This window comes from Haliotis cracherodii, unplaced genomic scaffold (genome assembly GCF_022045235.1).
Source record: "Haliotis cracherodii isolate W230 unplaced genomic scaffold, xgHalCrac1.p SCAF_20, whole genome shotgun sequence".
In the NCBI taxonomy this organism is placed as follows: domain Eukaryota; kingdom Metazoa; phylum Mollusca; class Gastropoda; order Lepetellida; family Haliotidae; genus Haliotis; species Haliotis cracherodii.
In genome coordinates, this window is record NW_027266276.1 from 2,382,501 (window position 1) to 2,408,445 (window position 25,945).

A 25,945-nucleotide genomic window follows, 5' to 3' on the forward strand; every position below is an offset into this window, starting at 1 on the left:
ACCATACCTCCCCTCTTACCCCCCCCCCCCCCCACACACACACACACACACACTCCCTCTCCCCCTCCCCTGCTTCTACTCCAAGCTTTCACAGACACTTTAGAACGCGCACCAACAGTTAGTACCGCTTACAGTCTTCCAATATCGCTTGATAATTTCGCCTACATCAATAATCTAGGGACGTTTTATCGCTTGTTTGTGCCTCGACCGCAGGGGAGCGACACGGATTGAGCCGGGCAGATAAACATATGCGTTCCGTAATGGAGGGGAAAGGAAAGTTTACATTGCCAAAAAGCTTAACTGATAAGAATTCAGGCTCCGTTTCCAACCTCCAGCCGAGGAAACGGCAGCGGTGTTTAGCTCTAAACGCTTAGCTGTAGTCGGGAACCGTTTTACACGACGCGTACATGTGCTTCTCTGTGGCGTTGACGCCACAAACAAAATGGGAATAATGAAATGAGCTGATTGTGAGAACACGACAGGAACAGTTGTATGGAACAGAAATATCAGAATGTGTGGTTACTGTTTCAAACAGAATGATGAACTCGAGCTTTGGAATGGCCGAATTGCGAGACATATCTGGTAGTTCCTCGGACGAAAACAATGCAATGAACGAGAAAAGCCGTGATAAGTTTAGATGCTATCTTTCTGAAAGAGTGCTAACAAAAAACTATAACTTCATCACAGGCAACCTCCGTGCTCGACTACCGTGTCAAGCCCGTTTGGTGCTGATAATTGTGATTAACAGTTTTAGGGGAAGTAGTTTTTCTCTCAGCCCGCCGTTTCTATGGTAACGATCTCTAGGATGATGTATTGCTGAACAAATGTAAGAATGTTTTTTTTCTGCTCAGAATGCTGTCTTATGGTTAGAATGTTAGTAAATATTTGTGTGTAAGAGGGACAGGTTTTTCTGTCGCACGGGAGTGATATCAGAGAAGAGAGGCTGAAAGGTGAAAGGTTGGAGGTCGGCGAGTATAGGCGACACCAATGGCTTGTTCAGCGCACGTATATGACAAACGTATCATCTTGTATGACCACTGACTAAAACTTCGTTTAAGTTGTGTAAACATAATTGTTGTATTCTGGTGGGACAAGAGAGTGTGTTCTGTGATACGACGTGATCAAATAGAGACAGTTGATCAAATTTAAATAGAAAACAGCTTACATTTACGATGCAAGAATGTTATCAACCTTTAGAAAAACTGAACTTCATCTCGTTCCTGCATTGATTTAACGGGGACACTTCCTCACTTCTCAGAAACTAATATCAAACACTTGTCTCTATTTTACAAAAAGGCGATTTTTTTCGCCATAATGATATCCCGGGTTTAATTCTAAAAGGCTTGTCAAAACTTAGACGTTAATTTGGATGTGTCTCGGATCAAATTCATAATTAACATGATAATAAACGTGCCAGCCATTTTCCTCTCTGAGTCAGAAAGAACAGTGTTGTCTAAAGCAAAATGACCGTTTTTTGTTGTTTTTTAGTCAAAAGAGAGGGTTGTTCATATCCGGGTTTGATTGACAGGTGGAACTAGAGTTGCCAATTTCAGTTCTCAAACTAACGGAGTTCGCCACCAGCTATCTAATTTGTTTCGGCGATCGGACGTGTTTTGTCGACCCTGTTTTACAAGTTTAGCTTGCGTATGCTAATTCAACAATCAATTTCCATAATATCCTAATTTGATAATAGTTATGCGAAATAACAGGTCTTTCTATCGAATGGGCTGTTGGTGGATATCGCTGTCATAGAACATGACGTGTATGCGTATGCTATTTATTTAATGTGGAATTTTAAAGGGAATCTGTTAACCAAATTTATGTTTTGTATTGATGCTTGAACATTGACAATCCTTATTCGTTGAACTATGCACGCATGCCTTTAATTGAATGATGGATTGATATGCTAGTTTTATTTCAAATGTGTAGCAAAATTTCATTTAAATAATCATATCCGCTCCAAACACACCAATGGTATTCTCAAACCCCAAGCTTGCTCACTCACTCACTCACTCACTCACTCAACGCTAAGCTGCTAACTCACTGCCACCCAAGAGTGAGGCATTTGGTTTAAAGCTTCCAAAAGTCGGCGTTACCAGAATTGCTTCATTTGAAGTTATAGCATGGAGGCTGTTCAAATGGAGTGATTTATCTTTGCTGAAACCTGTTTCCTTGGTAACCATTATTGTCGGTCACAGACTTTTTTTAAAGTTAAAAATACGAAACTGTAACATGTGTACGGAAGGCAATTGTTGCAATTAATGTCAAAGACAAGATGATTTTAACACTGACAGCATTGTAAGAACGACATTTCGTCTCAAGGGGTAAACCGTGAAGTGTCTTGTAAAGGCTTAACCAGGGTTGCGTTTTGGCGGTCGATATTTAACCTATTTGTTCAACTTTGGGTATCTATTTATGGGAGGAAATCTGCAAAAAGTAGCTGTGTTTATGTTTAACTGAGTTCATACTTTCTTTATTTATTTTACTGAATTTCTTAGAAGCACGAACCCATAATTGTGAAATTCTCCTTTTGTCCTTGAACATTACTGATGTTTAATCGGGCTTAAGATAGACCCCATTGGCTTTTGAAAGGTTTTCATTTAAAAACAATATTAAAGTTTGATCCAATTCAAAATTTCAAATTAGAATTCCGACTGGCAAGTTCAAATCCAATAATTACTGCAATCAAAATAACTCATACGCAGGTCATTCTGTGTTTTGTACACCATGACATACAAACTTATTGTTCAGACAATTGTACATATGTAGAGAGGAGTGTTTAGATGACATGTTTTCAAACATTACTCTGTCGTTGTCGACCAAACACATCAGAGATCACCCGGCGACGTCTTAGGGCATGGTTCTTTAAAGCTGTCATTCTGTCAAAAAACAAACAAAACCTTTTGTCAAGACCGCTCTACTCTGCCCGCGCTTTTCATGTCACCTGTTTTGTAGATGACGTTTAAGAATTTAGCGGGAAGTAATAATTGTACATTGCCCCAGCCCGACTGCGAAAAGGCCCCGTAATTTCTAAGGTGAAATTTCATCCTCCTTTGAGAGGGATCGGGCTGTCAGAGGATGATTCCCTGCATTGAAAAGGCCCGCGGTCATTCTATTGTTGTGAATGGAAGTCTCCCCGTGTCGCGGGTTCGGGTAGGCGCAATTTGGATTGTCTGTTTAAGGGCGATTGTAGCGTAAGGGATCCGGCCCTGGTCGTGGTAGATGTGTGTAAAAGAGAGATCATGGCTTAAGAAATCTCCAATAATTTACTTTTAATGGGTGGTTGTCTTTTAATTGACTAATGACCATGGCAGGTAGGCGTTGAACCCACCCCCGGATGACAGAGGACTTCGACGCCAGGTAACACAAGCCCACGCGTATAGGGCGAATAGAAATGCCTCCAGCAGGGTGACTGGTTCTAAGTTTTGTGGCCAAACAACTAGTAGACATATCAAATAAGTACTCACCAAGTTTTTTTCCTTTGTTAACGCAAAGAAACGATAAGTGTTCAGAGAGTGACAATAGGGTAGCGACTAGACTAACGTCTAGTCTCTGAAATGAAAATATTTTAGAAACAAAAGTTGTAAAATTATCTCAATAAATTGTAATTCTAAGGATCCCAGAGTCAGATGCCTTCATTTTGAGAATAGCTAATTCGGCAGATTTGTACATTCCTAAATTCCTGATTCTTGATTCTTGATTCTTGATTCTAAAGCTGCAGTAATCTAGACTTGCTGGCTGTTATAGACTTGCTTGGGCTGTATTAGATATCACTGTTTTACGGTTTGTATGACAGATTATGTTTCTGGAGAGTCCTTTCCAGAATTATTTTCACCTTAAAAAAACATCCGAGAAAGGTTTTTCGTGACGGGAATAGTTGCTAATACATCGGAGCTAAGAGACCAAGAAGATGTAATTTTATTGACGTGTATGTTTATTGAGGATTAAGTCTGTATATTAAGGCAGACAAAATTAGTTGTTTTGTTCCCACGAGAGTGTCTACACTGTTGTCGTGCTTGCCGCGTTATCTTCTGTTTCAACTATTGCAGTAAACGATGCCAGGTCACAAGGACTACAGTTCCTTTACACATTAATAGGAAAATTACTTTTGAAATGTCTATCCGCTTGTAACGCGCGTGTAATCTTTTCCAAGGAATGCACTTGTCAGAAAATATGCGCAGACGGCCAGTGCGTCGATTTAATGTGTTATGTGATTAGCATGTCGTCAGCGCAACCCTTGTAATCGCAAGTGGAATCCCCTCGGAATTGGGTTTCGTTTCACGCCTTGATGGCAAGTTCCCCTTGGACCTGGATGAACCTGGCTGCTAATTGACCTTGGCAAAGGTGATAGACGGGGAATTCTGCACCAGGCATCGTGGAATCTCGCAGAATCTCGTGGCGCTTCTGGGAGACAGAGGTTTAGCATTCCATATACTATTAATGTAAGAAATTTCATAATTTGCGTGATGGATACGTCAATCGGTTGTGGGTAGAGGACAATCTTTCCAACGTAATATTTGGAAAGGATAATGTGTGGTGATCTTGATCTAGCGGCTAATCGAAAAATGTAAAAACAAAAAACAGTTATCGTACTCCGCACATAAGCGCTTTATCGGAGTCCTTTTTACTGATAAAGATTCAGTAGTTAACTAGCATGGGTTATCTCCCCTCTCGGCTTCTTTGGATGGGATGATGAGAAAACAAAACATAAACATTTGTTGAATTTTCTTTATCGTTCAATTCCAAAATTCACACTCGGATCCGTGAAATACGATCGAAATACGATGTGTGATGTAGCGTGCCCTGGTGTTTATGGAACGTTTGCATCAAGTTAGTGGTTTAACGAACTCTTAGTTCTATTACACCAAGAGTTCACTCCCTTGAATCACTCTCTCAACAGTGAGACACAGAGACGGAGAAATAAGGACGATCACGCTAACTATCAGCCTTAATACGATCAAGGTCAACATTTCAGCGTGCCGTGGAGCCGTGCTTTCTTCACTGGCACGCAAAAGTGTGAAAAAAACGTCCAGGTCGTAAAATTATTTCCCAAATGCATTTGTGTGCAGTAATTCTGTGAACACGTCTTGCAAGGCCCGAGGATTAGGACAAGATCCAAGAACTGTCAGTCTACCGCCACGGGACACAGCTATCCCTGTTGATGTGAGCCCATCACATTCCGGATCCGAGCCAACCATTAAGGCCAGGCCGCGGATTAGTGGAACACCGTAGAGCAATATTGCCCAACAGACCCTTGTCTCCTTTGTCAGTTGTGTGTCTAGGATGCGTTATTTAGTATAGTCACAACCGCTGGGGACCTGCCTTTCAGGAACTGTGTGACCTCATCACGGTTTTATTGGAGATATGTTTTCGGTGCCGAAACACGGTCTTGGTAAAAATGTTGCTTGGTGCCAATATATGTTCTTAGGAAATGGCCTTGGTTTACCAGCACACTTTATTTCATCTTAATTTCTGGTCCAGATGAGGGTTTCTTGTACTTGTTGTACTAGTTGTTAGGGAAGCAGTATTATGGAAAGGTGATACTACATCCATACTTATGTTTGTTAATACTTATTGACATATTATCATCAATTCCTAAATGTATATTGTTACCACTCGAAGGTATTATTAATGACATTAAAATACGTTTATAACGAACTGACGGGCCATTTGCTGTATAGATGTTGTTTATATGCTTATAACGAACTACGGTTATGACGAGCTAAAATTAGTAATCCATTTGAGTTCGTTATAACCGTAGTTTACTGTATTTACATTCCTATTCGTAATTATATTCCGAGTGAGGGAGAAAAAGATGTTATCTATAGATCCAAAATATGAATTATAAGAACGGGAAAATATTTAAACGTGTTCAACCCTCTCTTCATCAAGTGACAATTTACATTCCTTCCGTCGCTCAGTGATGAATAAAGTTTAATTCACCATTTCAAAATAACTCACCTTGGCACAGGGGGAGATTCAGATGTATATTCATCTTAATGCTTTTACAAGAGGATATACTAGAAAACAGCTTGATTGCGAGACGGTAATTACAGTTTTTGATAACAATTTCCGTTCCATGTTGGCATTTTCAGACGATTGTAATTACATAGTCTATGTAACACTTGCCCGATTGTGTCCAATACGTACCTACAGCAACTGTTGTGTATTTCAATCTTAATAACTTTGGAGCCGGGCAGTGCTATCTTCCGACGTCAGATAAGTGCTTCTGGTATTAAAGAGCGTCTTGGGAACGATGGTATCTTCTGGTGGTGCCTGATTCTTAGAGAGATACCATCCTTTCGTGTCTGATAATCTCACGGTGAGTGCGTCATTGGTTCATCGCTTGAAACATTACCGCCGTTTCTTTCATTTGATCTCATTTAAATCTATTCTCAATTATGGGCTGTAAATATAGCTTTAAGAGAAATGGGAACGGAACCTCTTTCACCTTGGTGTGAAATGCAGGCCATTTTAAAGAGGTTGCCTATGGGATCGTTGTACGAGTTGAAGTTACTGGAGAAAGACGGTAGGCTAAACAATCCCGTATTCTCAGTTTGGAAGTGTGGGGTTGGGAATGGGAGACGGGGGAGTGGTTGGGCTGGGTGTGTTAAAATGAGGAGGGGTGGGAGACGTTGTGGTTGGGTGTGCAGAGTTCATACCTGAAGGTGGGTAGGGTAGGAGGGGGGAGAGGATTTACATTTAATTTATGTGTCAGAAGGGGTGGGTATAGGGTGGTTGGATGGGTTCTGGGAGATGGGGCTTTTAGTTGAGTGTGAGGGTGTCTCTGTGTGTAGGGGTGGGGTGGGTGGGTGTGTGGTATGGCAGCAGGATGGCTGGGCTGTGTTGTGGACTGAGATATAGGGTGTGGCTGATCGCATCTGGGTCGTATCGTTGGAACAGATTTTGATATCTGTATGGGTCGGGATGATTGTAGGCCAGTGACATATGTTTGTTTGTTTGTTTGTTTGTTTGCTGTATAACGCTCACAATATCCCAGCTATATGACGACTATCTATAAATAATCGAGTCTGGACCAGACAATCCAGTGATTGACATCATGCGCATCAACCTACACAGATCTGATGGACCGGGGTCTTACGTGGAGGCAGGTCGGTAGTCGGGTGGGTTTGAAAGCGACCATACACAGGATTGTCCGGGTGGACAGTCTATAAGTGGGTCAGCTTGTGTGGAGGACCTATTGGTAATGCCCGAACAGTAATGCCATCTGAGAAATATGACAGCAAATAATCTCATAATGATTCCAGAAGATTAACAGTTTATAGGAACATGGAAGTCAGCCAGTTCCTCTCCTGGTTCCCTCTGCCCGCTCTAACACAAATGCCCAAGAATCCCCTCGCTTGCCCTGTCAGTATCAACTCGCCCCGTTAACACCACGCCGTCACGATAGCGAGTGCTGTCTTCCCTTGTGCCATCTTGTACAGTTCCCGCTACGCAAGCAAGCGTTCAGAACATGCCCTAGTGTAAATATATTTCTTGCTTCCTGAAAACGTGTATGGCAACTATCGGAACAATGTAGAGCACGTGTGTTGGTGTAATAGCTTCCTTAGGATACAGCGTTCGCTCATCATCGGCCCATGAGATGGTGTTGGATGTGTGTATTCAGATGGCGGTAATCACGGCCTGAATAACACACGCGTCACGGCGCCAGCTAGAATGTTACAAGTAGCGCGCACGGCTTGGCGGCGATGTTGCACATGCGGGCTTCCAGTTGGTCTCGCACATCACGCTGTCGCAACGTTGCAGGGACGCCCACACAACTCCTTAACCTTACACTGAAAGTTAACAACGTTATGTGTTCTTTCGTTTGTCTGACCATTCTGATGTTAGTGCGGTCAAAATGGCTTCCGGGTATGAATTGGGTTAATGCTCCAAATCTAGGTTTTGGCCTGGCTGGGTTGCTATACTACGTGAATCGTGTCTCATGCTTTCGACCACCGGTTTGTCTGATCCGGGATCGAACATAAGATGTTGCTGATTACAGCGTAGAATGGTAGACATCGTTGCTCGAGAATCAACAGTTATACACGTATGAGTTACAATTGTTCGTTTATGAATTTATTACAGATGATAAAGCAAAAGGCAAAAATAAGATATGCTGGTCGGCCATTTTCCCTTAAAATAATTTACTTGCATTTCTTTTGTATTAAAACAGGTATTACTTTAAGGACCATATGTTTATCCGAACATCAATTTGATATTTTATAAAGAATAGAATGAGAATGTTCAAGATGAAATATGTGAGGATTTTGTTTTCAAGGGGAAGTAACTGCTGTAGGACATACAACCGGAAATAAGAGCTGAGTATTTTGTCATATTGTGTGGTCTCACCAAAACGAGGCTGGGGAACATTTATTTGATTTGCGCAGATCTAGAAGCACAACACGGCTACCTAGATAAACTCGTTGACAAGGCATCAGCACATGATTTTTCCTTGGAACCTGTCCGATCGTTCAGAAACGAACAGGTACTAGAAATACCTCCCAGCAGCTTCGATCATCAGGGCTGCCTACTGCCAGCGACACCACACACGTGTCTCGTGTTTCCTCTTTGAGAGATGTGCATTGACACACAAGCATTTTCTTCTATGTGTAGAGCGTGGAATTCCCTCCCACCCCAGTTTCTCTCCCCCGCAACATGTTTCCTGAAATGGTTGTTAGGCTTATCTCTGACCCAGGTAATAGTTTCCTAAGAACTATTTAACCGGGTTTCTGTTCAAATGTTTTGTTTGATAACTTCCACTTCAGATCAGCTTTGAAAAGTCAATTACTACTCCGTGTTTACGAAATCTAATTTCCTCGAGTGCAGTGATTTGTTTTCATATGCCTCGCGGTAGGTAGTTTTTGTTTGATCTAACTACAATTGTCAAATGGTGTGCAAATGGTTACAACGTTTGAATTACGTTTGTAAGCAGGACACGCTTCCCCTTTTCGCGAACACCTGGTGCCATCCTGACTCAAGCGATCCATTCATATACATGTAATATGGTCATCACAGATTTGCCTGTTACGCCCTATAGGATATGTTACGGCAGATAGTCACGACAGTCGTGTATTATTAAGGAGGTGGTCTGTCAAAACTAAGTGTGATTATGTTTAAACTAGATCAGTGCGATTAATCCATATGTTTAAAATAAATAACTGTGGTTAATCTATAATATGTTTAAACTAAATCAATGAGATCTGAATATACTCAACTATCCTTTTGGCTTGTTTAATTGTTTAACGTCGCACTTAACAATATTCCAGCTATATGACGGAGGTCCGTAAATAATCGAGTCTGGACCAGACAATCCAGTGATTGACATCATAAGCGTCAATCCACGCAGTTGGGATACGATGACATGCATCAACCTAGTCAGCGAGCCTTGACCACCCGATCGACAAACATAGCATAGTCTGAGTGTAGTGATCTATCTAGAGATCTGAGTAAACTCAACTATCTAGAGATCTGAGTATACTCAACTATATAGAGATCTGAGTACACTCAACTGTATAGAGATCTGAGTACACTCAACTATCTAGAGATCTTAGTACACTCAACTATATGGTGATCGTAGCACACTCAACTATCTAGAGATCTGAGTATACTCAACTATCTAGAGATCGGAATACAAATAACTATCTAGAGATGTGAGTATACTCATCTACATATATCTAGATCTGAGTATACTCATCTATCTAGAGATCTGAGTATGATCTTCTATCGGGAGATCAGAGTATACTCTACTATCTCTAGAACTGCGTATACTCATCTGTCTAGAGCCTATTCCTGGAAAGGACCAACACCTTCATAACGTTGAAGCGGCGTGAACCGAAACTCACTCACTCACTCACTCACTAAAGAACCGAACACTGAGCAAACTTACACGTTTGACTGTGCAGTAAGTGTAGGTATTACTGTCAGACTGATATGTCTCACATCATTTCAATTCGCTGACAAACAAAGCTGATTTTGGGGTACTTGCCTGTACTCGCTTGGACTGCCACTTTGCAGGGACGAGCCCCTTTAAATACAGCATCGTGCAGTCAGCGTACTCTTACACGACACCAATACAGCCCTGTAGACAGACGCCAGCTAAATCTGGTGAAATGTTTATGAAATAGGCTGTGTTATGACTTTGCTCGACCATCAAACACAAAAGGGTTCCTACACATACTCTTTTGTTCAAAGAGATGCGGCAAATGAAACGGGAAGATGTCCTATTCGTGCGTAGTTTTACCGTCGATGAATGGCGATTAATGCGCATAAACGCTCCCCTGAAATGACACGACCACCTTTACCGTCTTTGTTTTAGGACCCCAACCGTAGCCAACACATCAAATATATGAACGGAATTTTTTTTGGGGGGGGTAATATATGTGTTACACGCAGCACGCGATGACTGAATTAAAACACAATAACCGCATCGCTGACTTTATTTGCATAATATTTTAACAGAAATGGTCAAGGGTCATTTCAAGCATATTCCCTGCTGGTCTATTTGTTCAGGATCAAATCCACGTGACACGCAATTTCCTATAGACCAAGGCAGATGCTGAGTTTAAGGCAAATTAAATGCAAAGGTTTATTCAATAAAAGACGTTGTCGTTGGAATTATATTACAAATAAAAAGGTGATTTGTAATTCAAGTCTTGCACTGTTATGTGATTGAGCGAAGGGAGCTTATTTGGTTTTAGAATACTGGACCGCTGCCTGTTATTGCACTGTGTCGTATCTGTTATAAAATGCAAATTTAATGCTTATATATTTGATTTTTCTTAACATAAACACTTAACCGGAACAACGTTTCAATTCCTCGGACACTAAGCTTATCCCGACTTAATCGGTAGGAAAATATCATTTGAATAGAAATAGTTGTTTTAGAAACTGAATAACTGACAATAAGACTTGTCTTTAAAGTGATTGGTTTCAACGGCCCAGATCGCTGGACTAAAGTTTACAGAGGAGTAAATCTCACTCACTCACTCACACACCCACTCACTCACTGATTAATCTGAAATACACAAAGCATACAAAGAATGGCAAGGTTTGAAAGAGAAGCTTGCGTTATCATAATAACAAATCTCAAACACATATTTCGCACGTGTTGGTATAGAGTGATAAAACTGTTTCCAAATGCGTGGTCGTATAAAAATTCGTTCGTTTTTAAAGATGATTTTACGCAAGAAATGTTAATTATTTACTGATAGCGTTATCCCCTACGCGCTTGATCACACGGTGCATGCGCAATCCATGCGTTAACTGATCGTAACACAAAGTCTTACAGTAATTATTTGTGGCCGTATGTCATCAGCTATCTACAATAAAAATCTTAATGAGTGTCTAATTTTAACACGAACCAAGCTTTTTCTTCCCTCTGAAGCTTTTAAAATTCCCCAATTGCTCACAAGTGATATTATCACAAAGACAAATACTAGTTCCCTAACGACATATTGTCACCCCTCTGTCAGAGAATGATGTATTGAAGCAGGCAGTTGCTCTATCTGCATCTTGATAACAGAGAGAGGCTTGAGACTGGATTCTTGATAACCGAGTGAATATGCTGAAGTCGCGATTGGAACGTATTATGACAGACTCAGGGAGTTTCAAGATCTCCGATAAAATCCCGGGCGAGGTTTATGATCTGCTTTGAGATTTGTTATCAGGAAAATATGATCTGAGAGTTGGACAGGAATGAGCGTTTTTGCCTCACCCCTCCTCTCCCCTTATTTCTCCTTCACCCCTCAGCTTCCCCCCTCCCCTCAACCCTGCAATCGGCTTCTGCTTGGTACGCGACCAACATCCTCAATATTTTATTACATAGCCCATAAGTTTATTGCTGCTGCGCCAAAAAAAAAATCTTTCTGTAGCTTTTAGGATAAGTTTTTTTCGAAGATTATGATACGGTGCAGCGTTGAGTGGAATTTTCGAGCAAATTGTTTAGTTACGGAGTAGGCTTATTTTCGCGTGTTTTTCCCGAGAGAATTGGCCTTCCTGGCTACAAGAAATATCAAACAAAGGAGTCCTCTCCCTTGCCTGTGCGAGCCATGTCATTATCTGTTTTACTTCTATGTGAATGGTTCGCTCTCCTGGGTGAGTGAGTATGATTTTTATGATTTAGCAATATCACGGCGGGAGACACCAGAAATAGGCTTCACACATTACCCAAGTAGGGAATCGAACCGGGCTTTCGATTTGGGCTTTTAAAACCGGGCTTTCGAGATTACATTTTAAACCCCTCTTACGGCAATAACATCACATGGATGCTGGTCCTTCCCAGTGTAGCCAGCCATAGTGGTGTATGTATCTCACACAACCTGGTGGAAGGCAGCAAACATTTCTTCACGACTTCGTTTCATCCATTTTCATTTAAAAATGTTAAACGTCTGAATAACTACAATACGCAAGCATGTTTTGTGATCCTAAGAAACAAGTGCAAATAAACAGAAATGAGCTCGTGTCGAAAGGCGGGAACTATTGTAGGATGGAATTTTTACGACAGCTGCCGTATTCCGTCAAAGTTGACGGCTGTTGTCGTGAAAGGAAGGTACGCGGAGGAAGCTGGTGCTTTACTTGAGCTACATCCGGGGACTCATCAACAGCGACATACGACTCCGTTGTCGATGCGAATACGACTCCGGTGTCGATGCGAATAGATAGACAAATAAACAACGTATTTTCTTGTGATATTTTGAATAGTTGAACACACTGTATACCCTCAGAAAACGTAATGCTTAGGATAGATGAGAGTATTCTGTCTTTGATATGTACGTCTGCATTTCCTATCTTGCTTAGGCCGAGAAAATATAATATCAAATGTTTACATGCTATTCCTATCCGATTTAGAATATAACCATGTTTGATCTATGTAGGTGGTATAAGTCTGCTAAAGGTATCACGGCCATAGGACCGGATTTCAGAAGAATTATATCCCCATAACTTTAATTCAAGCACCGGGGGTTGTATTTACCTGTTTACACCGGTTTTGCAATCGAAATAGCCCTGAATACGCCCGTGTCCATATCAACGATGTTATGTGTATATTCCGTAGCAATCCTGGGTAGGGACATTTCTCACGTTTTTAAGTATCCGGGATTCTGTTTAGCACAACACCGGTGGTGTATATTTCAAATAGGTTCAGAGGAGGCAGGTATCGCTGCACGTGATACACATGTCAATCATTGAGATAAACACAGACAAACATGCACTGGAAGCATATAAACACCACGGCGGGGTAGCCATCCAGCCGTAGTCTAACGCTAGTGTGTTACGGTCTTAGGGTCACGGCGTGGCTCGGAAAACGGTAAAATGCCGAGTTTTTCTTTCGTTAATGCTGTCATCTTGCAAATGGTAACATTTATGTTTGCACGTTGATATTTTCTAGAATATCAGTTTTCAATTTAAGAGGCGTTTCTCTTTCTCTGGGAAACGTGGAAGCGTGTTTCCTATTTTACCAACAGTTAGGTTGCACACACACGAAATAAGTGTATATTATTCTTTATAAACATAACCTAGAGTGTTTTGTGTTCTCATAACCGTAATATGTGTTGTTTCAATTGCCAAAGAGGATGCTGCGGCTTTCAGACAGCATATACTAAACCAACACTTAGTCTATGAAAACAATTCTTTATAATAATTGTATTTTTCTTTCGTCAAAAGAACATTTCCTCTTCTGCTGTTTCCACATGTGGAATCAAGGAAACTGGACTTGGTTAAGTTTGATCTAGACCTACTTAGGCGTTTGGTAATACATATTTATATATATATATTCCACAGTTATGGCCCTGAAACAAATATATCTAATACAGCCCATGCAAGTCTATAATGTTTGGCAAGTCTAGATTAATGCTGTATCTGAAATGAAGAAAGGCGCTTTTTTAAATATTTTTTTTACCATAATTCAACAACTGTTTTTTTCTGTAAAATATGTTCATTTCAGAGACCAGGTGTTAGTCTAGATTGAGGAGGTAAGCTTATTGTGTAACAATTTATAAGTATATGTAAACCTATACTGGACTTGCCAAACCCTAATACCATTGGATAACTATTACAATTCATGAAAAGGCCGGGACGTACTTGCACAAAGCGATCTTGGCACTACGACTATTGTAAGCCTCTGTTAAAGTATGGGGGTTATGATCACCTTAGCGCTGAGATCGCTTTGTGCAAGTGGGCCCAGATCCACATTGTTGCTACTAAACTGTTGATACATTTATTTATAAAACTGCGTACGCTATGGACTGAAAACACCTGGTGGTAGAAACGTCATATAGACACACATACTTTTAATGGATTGACATGCAACGTGTTGACACGTAAACGAGAGCATGTTCTGCACGTGCACGCCGTTAGCGGACTCGCCATGTTTGAGGGTGTCTGTCTGCTGATTGTATACACGAACACAACATCGGATTTGATGTTGGACGGATGTTTGAACTGGCATGTAATAGACTGTTTAGCATTTGTTCCCTGTTTTTGTTTGATGTTTTATCTGAAAGGATAATGACAGAATAAATGCCTTGTGCTGAATCTGCTTTGCATCAAGTGTACAAGGAAGCTATTTATCCATGTTTATTCTGAGTGACCCAATGTACTGTGGCCATGGCTGGGTGAGTGAGTGAGTTGGGTGATACGTCGATTTAGGGTGTATCAGCTTAATGGGAACGGGGCTTGGGACATTGGTAGTCCTAGCTGCTTTAATCAAGGTCGTTCAATCGCTCACTCAATTTTATTATGTAAGTTAATCTGGCAGGTGTATTGTCTCTCCTTGATATGAAGGTCACATGTGGAATATTGGACCCCAGATATCTATGCTTGTCGCGGGGCGGTCGGGTTGCCTAGTGGTTAAAGCGTTCGCTCGTCACGCCGAAGACCCGGGTTCGATTCCCGACATGGGTACAATGTGTGAAGCCCATTTCTGGTGTCCCCCGCCGTGATATTGCTGGAATATTGCTAAAAGCGGCGTAAAACCAAACTCACTCACTCACTATGCTTGTTGCAAGAGGCGACAGGTCAAGGATCATAATCTGCAGCAATTCTTGGACACGAACCCACACCTAGCGGGTGCAGTTCCCTCTCGCCCACCAAAGTGAGACATTTGTTATGTGCTGTTTGCCTTCTGAACAATTTAGAGAAACAGTTTCGGAGTTTGTTTATAATTTTCCTGTCTGGCCCGGGGCCCCGTTCCCCTAAGCGATCGTCACCCGTGAAGATCCGGGGTGGAATAGGTCTTCAGCAACCCATGCTTCCATTAACAGGCGACTATGCTTGTCGTAAGAGACGACTAACGGGGTCAGTTGGTCAGGCTCCTGGACTTGGTTGGTGCATGTCATCGTATCCCAATTGCGTGGATCGATGCTGCTGATGTCAGATCCCTGGATTCTCTGGTCCAGATTATATACAGACCGCTGCTGGTATATTGCGCTGAGTGCGGCGTTAAACAACAGACAAACAAACAAACCAAAGCGATCGTAGCTTCAAGATGATCGTAATTCTCAAACTTTAACAGACACGCACACTGTTCATGACGCTACGATCGCTCTTGGGAACGGGGCGGGAGCATTTGCAGAGGGACTGGTTTTAAATGATTCCGCAGGAATCACAGACGAAATTACACCCAGCGAGTAAAAGACATGTTAAGAATATTCAGACGATGTGTATTATTAAGTACCGTCTTCGAGGACGACGTATATAGCATTACACACTCCCAACTCCTGGAATTATGATGGATGAAGAATACAGCCAACAATGTCCCTTAAGACGTCCGTTATAAATCACAACTTTAAAAACTTGTTATGTTATTAGTGCAAAGAACACAGATTCGCTACAGGCAGAAACAAAACTATCATAACAGCGATATGCTACTTTGCTTTGAACGCCGTATATAATTCTATAAGGGATTGCTCGAACAAGACAGGGTAGACGCGAAAGCGGCGTCCATAAAAGCCTATTACTGAAAAACGTACTTTGTCTGAGAGAGCGAGATTTACAATGAACGCCAATAAGTATCCCAGACAGCTCGCCCGGTAAAGGGCGCAACGATGTCTGAAAGGGAACCGATTTTCATGTTCAGGGTCAATTTGGGTGAAGATTAGAAATACCAACGTTAGAAATGTGCTGGGGTCTTGTGCAAATTGGATTGCTTGGAAGAGGAATTGGTAGCCAGGTTCAGACTGTGAATGGTGATCCCTTGTTTTGACAGGTCAAAGAGAATATATGCTAGACTTAAGCGCTGTTCGCTTCCTAGTTGTCTGCTTTGGGCGATTGGGAGACTGTTTCTGATTCTCAAGACAAATCTGATGGGTTGATTGGCTATTGGGTTTAATGATAGCTAAGAGGTTGTGTGTTTGAGAACCGTTTTCAATGGTTGGTAAATGCTGCAATGATGTTTAATGTCAGGAGAAGAGTATTGAATGGTGTTTGTATCCTGGTCCATCCTGAGGATGATGTGTCTGCTCAGAGTGTATTAATGTTAATCTAGCGTTACAGATGGAAGATGTTGAGGATACAGATTACAGAAATCAGATTTTGCTGCATGTTTATCAAGTTTTGTGGGTGAAACGGATCTGTAGTTTATGTTCCAAAGAAAAATCTGATATTGATTTGGAGTATAATTGCACCTATTCACTGGTCGATACGATGTCCATACTTACAAACGGAATCTCAAATATTTGTTTTCCTCGCCTGAATGTCGCGTGATCGGAATCTTGAAATTACGTGATATTGGAATAGTAAATTGGGGGACAAATTTAATCCCGCGAACTAAATTGACCAGTCCCGCTGAACAGAATATATGGTGCAATTTTACCAGTGGTCGGGTCTGAAACTGAAATTCATGCTTGTCTTTCTCAGCCAAGTGGGCGCTGTGGTGATGGATTGGACCTGACAGTGTCTTTTCACCGGCGGGGTTGCTGGGTTTGAATCCGGCAATGAAACACGTCAACTTTAAAAAGAAGCATCTTTTTTCCAATTGTTTCAGGAACAAGTTGACTGGCGGGGGATCGGGGATAGGGCGGGGGCGCCTTGGGGATGTAGTGAACAAATAGCTTTAGGAGTTGATGATTTGCCACAAGGGAGTGCTTTTTATTCCAACTCCTCAAAGAAAGTGGAGGGGGGTGGGTCTATGACATCGTAAAAAATAATACAGAAAGGATGTTTTGTTGAAAGGGGTGGATGGGGAGGGGCTATCTGTTGCCTTGTGTTGGTGTTGTTGATATGATATAAAAAATAACGCGGTGTTTAACTTACGTATATACTTGGAAAACAAGTCAGTGATTGGGTAGGTATGTGTGGGTGGAAATATCACTATGCCAACGATATCACCACAATCTTCCGAGTTAATATAAAGACAGTTAAAGAATAGATGGAATCATACTTTGTCGGTCGAATTTCAAAGAACCCTAACGTTTTAACAATTTAAGACCGAGATGAGAGGGATAACTGTTAGTTACGGTAAAGGGCAGAAGCTAGGGTTACCTCCAGTAAGTACACTAGACTCACTGTCAACCGAGTGCCATTCCCTCCGGACAACGTCCACGTATTAACTGGACAAACAATCGTTTAACTAAGTGGTCAACAGAGTCGATCCGTTTTATCTGAGTTTCATCTGAGCTTTATCAATACATTAGTCTGAGAGGAAACCCCACCCATCTCAGCGCTGACCGGGGCGGTGTTACGTTTCCTAACATTTGTGCTAATTCCCGCAACTCCTGAAGTATTGTGTTTACCCATTGATATCGCGTCCCACGGTACACTAATATTTATATTGAATATTAAGAAGACCCGCGGATCCTATCAGTGAATATATATCGTATTTCTGAGATGTTTGACATGATTCCAAGCGCCTTCTGGTGGAGTTATCTGCAGTGATAACACGGTCCAAGCAGAAAGACAACATGGGTTAGCATCAGCGTAAAAAGGATAATTTTTGTAAAACATATATGCGGTTAGCTACTTGGTATGGCTTTTTGTTTGAAACAGGCTGAGGAGATAGTAGTGAAACTGAAAAGTTGATCAAACATTTTGAGATGAAAGGTGAGAAACTATACCAGTGGCTATCATATGTATACAACAATTATCGAGGCTGATATACTGGCGGTGTAAATAACGGAACATATCACTTTTACTGCTGTCGGGTCAGAGGCAAGTTATCTAGTGCGTCACTTCCGTCACAGTCGAGTCAACTTCGGTTTACAAAGAGGGGTCATTTTAAACGCTCTTCAATTTTGGTTTTAATAGGTATATTGCGTGTGCTTCACATGGCGAGGGAGATGGTCAATCAGGTTCTGTGTGCACAGGCGCGTTTTACATCACAGGGCAGGAGGGACGTCCACGGGAATAGCAGCGATTTCTATAAAGACACTTCACAACTACGATGTAAATGGGTTTTTTAATGTTTTATATTAATGGGTATGCATGCACACTTCGACGCCCTTATAGACGGTCTACGCAATATGACGTAGACGGTTACACGATATGGACGGTTACACGCAATATGGCTTAGAAAGTAAACGATAGACAGGGTTCGATCGATAGACGGTTCACCCAATATGACGTAGACCGTTAAACAATATAGACGGTTCATCCAATATGACGTAGACGGTTAAACGATATAGACGGTTCACCCAATACGACGTAGACGGTTAAACGATATAGACGGTTCACCCAATATGACGTAGACAGTTAAACGATATAGAAGGTTCACCCAATATGACGTAGACGGTTAAACGATACAGACGGTTCACCCAATATGACGTAGACGGTTAAACGATATAGACGGTTACACGCAATATGACGTAGACGGTTAAACGATATGGACGGTTACACGCAATATGACGTAGACGGTTAAAAGATATAGACGGTTCACCCAATATGACGTTGACGGTTAAACGATATTGACTGTTACACGCAATATGACGTAGACGGTTAAACGATATAGACGGTTCACCTAATATGACGTAGACGGTTAAACGATATAGACGGTTACACGCAATATGACGTAGACGGTTAAACGATATAGACGGTCTACGCAATATGACGTAGACGGTTAAACGATATGGACGGTTACACGCAATATGGCGTAGAAAGTAAACGATAGACAGGGTTCGATCGATAGACAGTAGACGAAAACGTCGAAACAGTAGACGTTGCAGCAAACAAACTGTTTCCTTGTTTTTCTGAAAGACGTCAACAACTATGTGTTAATTCGGGGAACAATTCGGTACATCTGAGTAGGGTAAGCATGTAAGTGGAATGTCGACCAGGTCCAACTTGAGTAAACATCTCGTGTCTCCTCCCCCACTGTATAGAGAATGGCAACGTGGAGCCCCAGTCGTGAGGTAGACAAGCTGTTGTACAAGCAGAGCATCATATTTCCACACAACCCTCTGTTTATTTTCCTCTGTAATCTTACCGACCGTGAATAAGTAATCGTGTTAAAGCCGCGGGGCTAATCCTATTTGTATATAGATCCGCCGAATGAGGTCAAAGGTCACATTTCCAGACTAAGAGGGTTCATAAGATTTGAATTTGATTGGAAACCGGCTGTATTTTCTCAATAAGGCCTAAGCAGCCAAGTATTTAACGTTTAAAACACCACCCATGTTTTATTCGAGGCGATTCGTGCATGAGTTGTGATATATATCCAACATACGAAAGGTCACTCATGTATGTTCCGAATGGGGCGTTATTGATAATCAATCGTCGGAGCGACGTTCGAGCATGTTTATCTCGTGGTAAAATGGCCACCTTATCTCAAGTGGATGAGTTGTACATCAAGCTCGTCTATTTTCGGTTAAGCTCATCAATTTCACCCAAGACGAACACCCGCCATGTTTCGATTGGATGTAAAACACACTTATCTCTTGTGAAATATACATACTCATTCCTGTCCATCTCAGCTGAGGTGCACGAGATATTTTCACATGGTCGAAGCGCTATCATTTAAAGCTTGCGAAATCTCATTCATATCTGAAATGTACATGACGCTATTGATTGTGCATCCGGCAACGTCTTCTGCTGCAATGCAACTTGTCAGTTTTGACATGTGAAATATACTCTTACTTTTACGATCTTTCAATAAAATCACTGCCCAAGGTTCCGAGCCAAATGTAGCACTTTGTGGCCATTAGGAGGTGATGTGTAGCATATCATCTATAATTATTGTATTCATAGTTGGGGCTGCTAAAATAGCCCATTGGGCCCTAATACGGTGTATGTCGCCGTTCACGTGACAGCAGGACGCAGATAATATTGAAGATTTACTGCAAATATTCTACTCAACAACTGTTTAGGATGACATAGTCGTCTTTAGTCAAGGGTTCTTAGCAAATGATGGGGAGTGTACTTTTCAGTTAAGTCATCTAAGCCAGGTTTTGGCCGATACCGTTATAGATTTACTGTTACAACTGCCATGATTTGTGCATCTTCCCGATGAAGATGGATTTGTGTTACGTTGCTCGGAAGACTTTGCTCGAGGTTTTTTACAGAAACTCGTATTTGTACTTCAGTGGATCGGGTGGTCAGGCTCGCTGACTTGGTTGATGCATGTCATCGTATCCCAACTGTGCAGATCGATCGCATACACCGCCATCATACGGAGCGCGCGTTGGTTAGTCAAATATAACCCCAGTTATGTGGCCTGGTATTTGAGACATAGTATTTGGTTCTTATTGAAATGTTTCTGTTTTCAGGATCGTTCCGATGCAAATGCAACACAGACGAGTGTCGAATGGAAGGGGAGACAACTTGCATCGCAGAGCACTTCTGTTACGTTGAATATCTCCATGACGTCCTCACCCGAGGTTGTATCGACACCCCGACCCCGCTGAATTGTGGGAACCGGAAGCCAACTAATCTACCCAACACCCCCTGGCCCGTCATGTATTGTTGTGATGACGAAGATTTCTGCAACAGCAACGTCCTACCCACGTTACCCTCCGATATAGGTAAAACATAAGTAATATTTTCAAAAGGCTTGATGTTAGTGCATACACTACTGTTCAAAGCAAAAGTTTCCTCGATCGCAACCGGTCGCGACATTCGCGTCGCGGTCACGATTATATGGTCCTGCGTCTGTTTTGACTAATGGCGCGTAAACAATCTTTGCCACGATCGTGCTCAGTTGCGATCTAGGGAAACTTTGTTTTGAACACTCGTGTAGCTGTTCAGGATAATGTCGACTTCAAGACGAAATACCGATGTTTAAATAATGGCGGGTAAAAATGGCTTTGTTTTTATGCCTTGTGAAGATGTTGTTTCAGTCATTTTACACTGTTTTGTCCACTATACGTTAAGATTGATCTCGGTAATATCACCGGTAAACTGGACACTATTATTTCGTTGACATTTTTTAAAAGTGTTACAAAGTGTGTAACGCATACGTAAAATATATCCCAATTGCATGGATCGATGCTCATGATGTCAATCACTGGATTGTCTGATCCAGACGCGATTATTTACAGACCGCCGTTATATAGCTGTAATATTGCGGCATTAAACAACAAACAAACAATCAAACAAACATGATTTTGTATTTTTACAGATGAAAAAGAAGTCATCACGCAAAAAACGGAAACGGAAATAGATGAAGCGCCCTCTAGATGCAGTAACCCGGATTCTGATCCGTTATTCCGGACCAATGCCGACGGAGCCAAAATCATCAACCCTATCTATATCGCAGTCCCTGTGGCCGGCGTGTGTGTGCTCCTTGCTCTCATCATATTCGCGATGTACTTGTTGAGAAGGAGAAATGATTATTATGAGGGATATCATTATCATGAACATGTTCCGGCGTTACACCAGAAACAGTGCGACCCCAGAAAGGCCGCACCGACCACGTGCAGTAGTTGTGGCAAAGTAAACAGGTGTACGGACAGCGAACGTTCATCCTCGGGGAGTGAAACGAAATTGTTTTTGCAGGTTTGAAAGAGGGCTGAGTGTTGTCATCTGTGTGGATCCAAAGCTACGAGTAATTTATTGTGAAATATTGAACTGCAGGTCAGTCGAGGAAGAATGAGTGTGGACGCGTGTGAATGGACGAAATCTCGCGGGACTACGAACAATACTTCCGAATGATTCAAGCGCATTTGGAGCGTATTGAGATGCGGGGTTTCTGTCATATGTGAAGAAATACAAAGGGGAGACAATCAGTGCTCAGGAAAAAGTGGATCACGCCAACCGATATAAAAATGTATGATTTATGAATTTCAGATATAAGTTTCAGTTTGACATTTTATTTAAAGTGTTCTACTGTATAGGTGGATACTATTTGTATGGACCTCGAATCGGATCTTGCTGAATCGTAAGGGTCAAATTCAAACATATATCTTGAAGAAACTGAAGTTGAATTACAATTCTGTAATCCGTGAATTAAGTGCCATAATTCTGTATAGTAACAATTAGGTGCTCTGAATGTTCTTTTTTCATTCTGTTACGAAAAAGCCAAAATTTAACGGACGGATACTGTCACATCTGAAACCAAGGAGAGTAGCATGTACATTTCCGCACCGAGAGTTCCACGTATTCAAGTGATTTATGAGTGTGTGTGTACAAGTTTTGTATCGAAACAATTACTCTATGTACATTACCTGAGAGACTCCATTGTGTATATTTCGTCATTTGCTGTCATGAGGGCGATTATTATTCCCTCCCCAAAAAGATAACACTGCCAGAAATCATTCCAATGCCGTACCGATATCATTCACATCGTCTCTGCGATACTATCGATATAATCAAAATCGATTTTTTAGAAAAATCAAAATGGATCGAAATTGTAAGAAAATTACCGGAACCGGAAACACGGTGCGATGCTTATCGGAACCGGAAGTTACCTTCATACCCTATATCTGTTACGGTGTATCATCTTCCCGAGTCAAGGTCGTTAAATGACTTTAACAGTCCAGTTTCCGCCCTTGCCGAACTAGGCTGGAATTTTGTGGCTGGGTCGTAACGCCACCAGTGGCTCTTACGCGTTAAGTCCCTTCTATGCCCCTCCTATTGTCCAATCAGATTCCATCGCTTTTATCACTTGCATTTGCTTCAAACAGAATGGCGGCGCCCAGTCAAGATAATCAAGATCAATATTGTAATAAAACGGGTCTTACCTCGTCAAGTGCATCAAATCACTTGAGCACCTTGGTTAAAAACATGAACGGAATTGGAAAACATCTGTTGACGCCAAGTTGACGGTACACATGTTTTTAAATTTGCAGGTTAAAATCCACGTTTACGGACCGGATGTCTGGTTCGTTACAGAATTTTGAATGGGCTATTCATAGACTCGTTAGTCCAGCCAAACTGTAACTCCGGATTTCAAGCCTTGTTCGACATGGGTGAAAACTGAACTTTTATAGCCAGTTAACTCCCTTGCCTCGGGAAGATGATTGATTTGCCCGTTGATTGATACCAGATCGAAAAATATTTTGTAGGAGATGATGTGAACGAAATTGGAAAACTTATCACAACAATTTAGCTCAAGTATTAGTTTGCCAAAAGGCATGCGTTTGCTCAAAAAGAACATTGTGAAAAACCTGAAGTTTAAGTTTGAAATCGTAAACTATTAATTCAACTATGCATTTGTTGAATAGGGCTTTGTCTATTGTTGGCATGGATACTGTTTATATGTATTTACAACTCGGAAGTGTTTCGGCGCACGAATGCGTGTATGCGTCATTGCCGTACGCCGTATGTCTATATTTCTCTTCTATATAGCATAGCTTTGTTTTGTGATTAAGAAAGGTCATATTAAACATATCACAGACAAACATAGGCGAACGTACAGCATCGTGTTTTCTATCACACTGACAGTGCTACAAACGACGACATGTAAATACTTTCACGAATGTTGTATATATTTTCTGTTTGTCAATTATCATTTTGATACAGTGTGCGAGCTTTGGAGGATTAATATAATATATCAAGTCGAGTACGTTGGACCATTTTTTTCGACGAAAAAGATATTATACCAGCAAACGGGTCATAAAATGTACACTGTTTGGAATTAATGGGGAGAGGGTGGCGTCACTGAAAGCAATTACTAATTTTAAGTGTCATAATTTAAAGTGAAAAAATATTTTATTTGATTCGACGGTAGATACGTGTTTGTTAATGCTTCGAGGTCATCACTAAGGTCAAGGTCGTTTTGTCTGTCCGATGTGTTTATTGTCTATCTTTGCATCAATTTCTTCTGGCATTTTGTTCTCGATACAAGAAATATCAAAACAATTTTGTTGGAAATGTCGAAACGATTTGACAAATTGCCCTCTTTAATAATATTTTGTCTCCAAAAGCTTACAACTGGCGACAGACGAATGATTGTCTGATGTTATTGAAAAGGTTATTGTCATAAAAACTTCAGCTTAATTGGAAATGTCACATCGTTTTGACAGTCGCATATATTTCATAACGTCTATGCAATCATAAACTGTATCATTCTTGACCTATAATAGCACAGTGAAGTGCTTCATCATGTGAAGTAGTTCGGAAAGGCTTTGTGTTAAAGATGGTTTTCTATACGGTGTCATGTCATAAATAATAGAAAACACGAACAGGCGATTCTGTAAGGGAATCGCTAGAACACGTCCTCGTTGTCATTAGATATTATTCACCTTGACGAATCAAATTTCATAAATCAATTTGGATATTTTTTTGTGATGGATGCCTGTATACGACTGAACTTTTGCCGAATAAGGATTGCTACGTTTTCACAAGAAAGTGGGCCATTGGCATAACCGTTTTCTCCAAAATCAACTTTGTAATGCTATTTATAAGTTCCGTCAAGTTTCTTTCATCTGCAAGCCTTTCGGTCAGTGTGCTGTCGACGTGAAACGTCAACGACAGAGAATAACCAGTCTCGATTTTCCACCGAAACAGATTCCATTGGGCGTAAAAGGAAAAAAATAGGAAATGAGATGTCTCATAATATGAATAGTTTTTACTGCCCATCACTAACAGTACAGTATGTGTAAGCTCCAGGCGTCAATCCTCCAGTGGGAACTGTTCAATCATTCGGGGCGTTCATTGTCTGTTAAGAATTAACTGTTTAAGAAGCAGGATACTGCTGTAATACTGAGTTATGTAATTTATTTATCGTCATCAGATTTAAAAGGTTAAATGTATTTTTAAATGGTCCTGCGTGCTTGATTTGATCAAGACTTTACAGGCATTTAGAAGTTGGGAGTAATCAAGACAGGGAGGGTTATGGGTAACGACTTCGTTGTTGTACATACACATTCAGGGCTACTTTCTGCATCTTCATCAGATGATGTAGGGCGTTTTGTCGTCCTGAAACGTTGTATGTGTATTACAGACGTTTTTGTCTATAATACTCCTTGTCGTGATTTAATCAGTTCCTTTTTTCCCATTCGCATTTGGACGAAATGATCTGAACCATTTTCCATCATCCTAAGATGTTCATCAAGCCGTGGCGCCCTCTGGTGTATATATTCCATAATGTTGTAAATCTCGCATTTTCTCACGTCTCTACGTGAAGTTTACATCCCCTAGTGCTATGTGACACACGTGTATTTCAGCACACAATTTCAATGCTAAATGAAGTTGATGCGCACATTTCAAAATAATGTTGTATGTATAATGTCATCATGAAATTAAAGATAAAATTTGTGTACATCTGTGTTTGAGTTTGGTGTGATACTGTGATAACGACTCCATGGTGTTTCTGCTTGTCGTGAGATCCGACTGAGATCGGACAATACCTGGTCGAGTCTGTGTCACCGTACATAGGCTTTGGTCAAACTATCAACCACTAGTTTACATGGCCTAGACTCGATTGCAACCGCGAATATAGCTGGAATATTACTGGCGGTGGGGTAAAACAAATATATACATTTGAAAAAGCAAAAAAACTCGATTTAACGATCTAATGGTTGACCCAAGTTGATCAACGTTAGATTAAAAGATCTTAGACCTGAGATCTGATGGCGAT

The 25,945-nt window shown here is 41.2% G+C and overlaps 1 protein-coding gene across 1 annotated transcript in view; it reads left to right on the forward strand.

The window, feature by feature from the left end:
* LOC139470015 (BMP and activin membrane-bound inhibitor homolog) overlaps nt 1-25,583 on the forward strand; it is a 44,399-nt gene extending 18,816 nt beyond the window's left edge. Inside the window, exons 2-3 of the mRNA XM_071252307.1 lie at nt 20,694-20,948; nt 21,545-25,583. Coding sequence (XP_071108408.1) covers nt 20,694-20,948; nt 21,545-21,927 — 638 coding nt within the window. The 3' untranslated portion in view covers nt 21,928-25,583. The remainder of the gene's footprint in view (nt 1-20,693; nt 20,949-21,544) is intronic.
* The last annotated feature ends 362 nt before the right edge of the window (nt 25,584-25,945 follow it).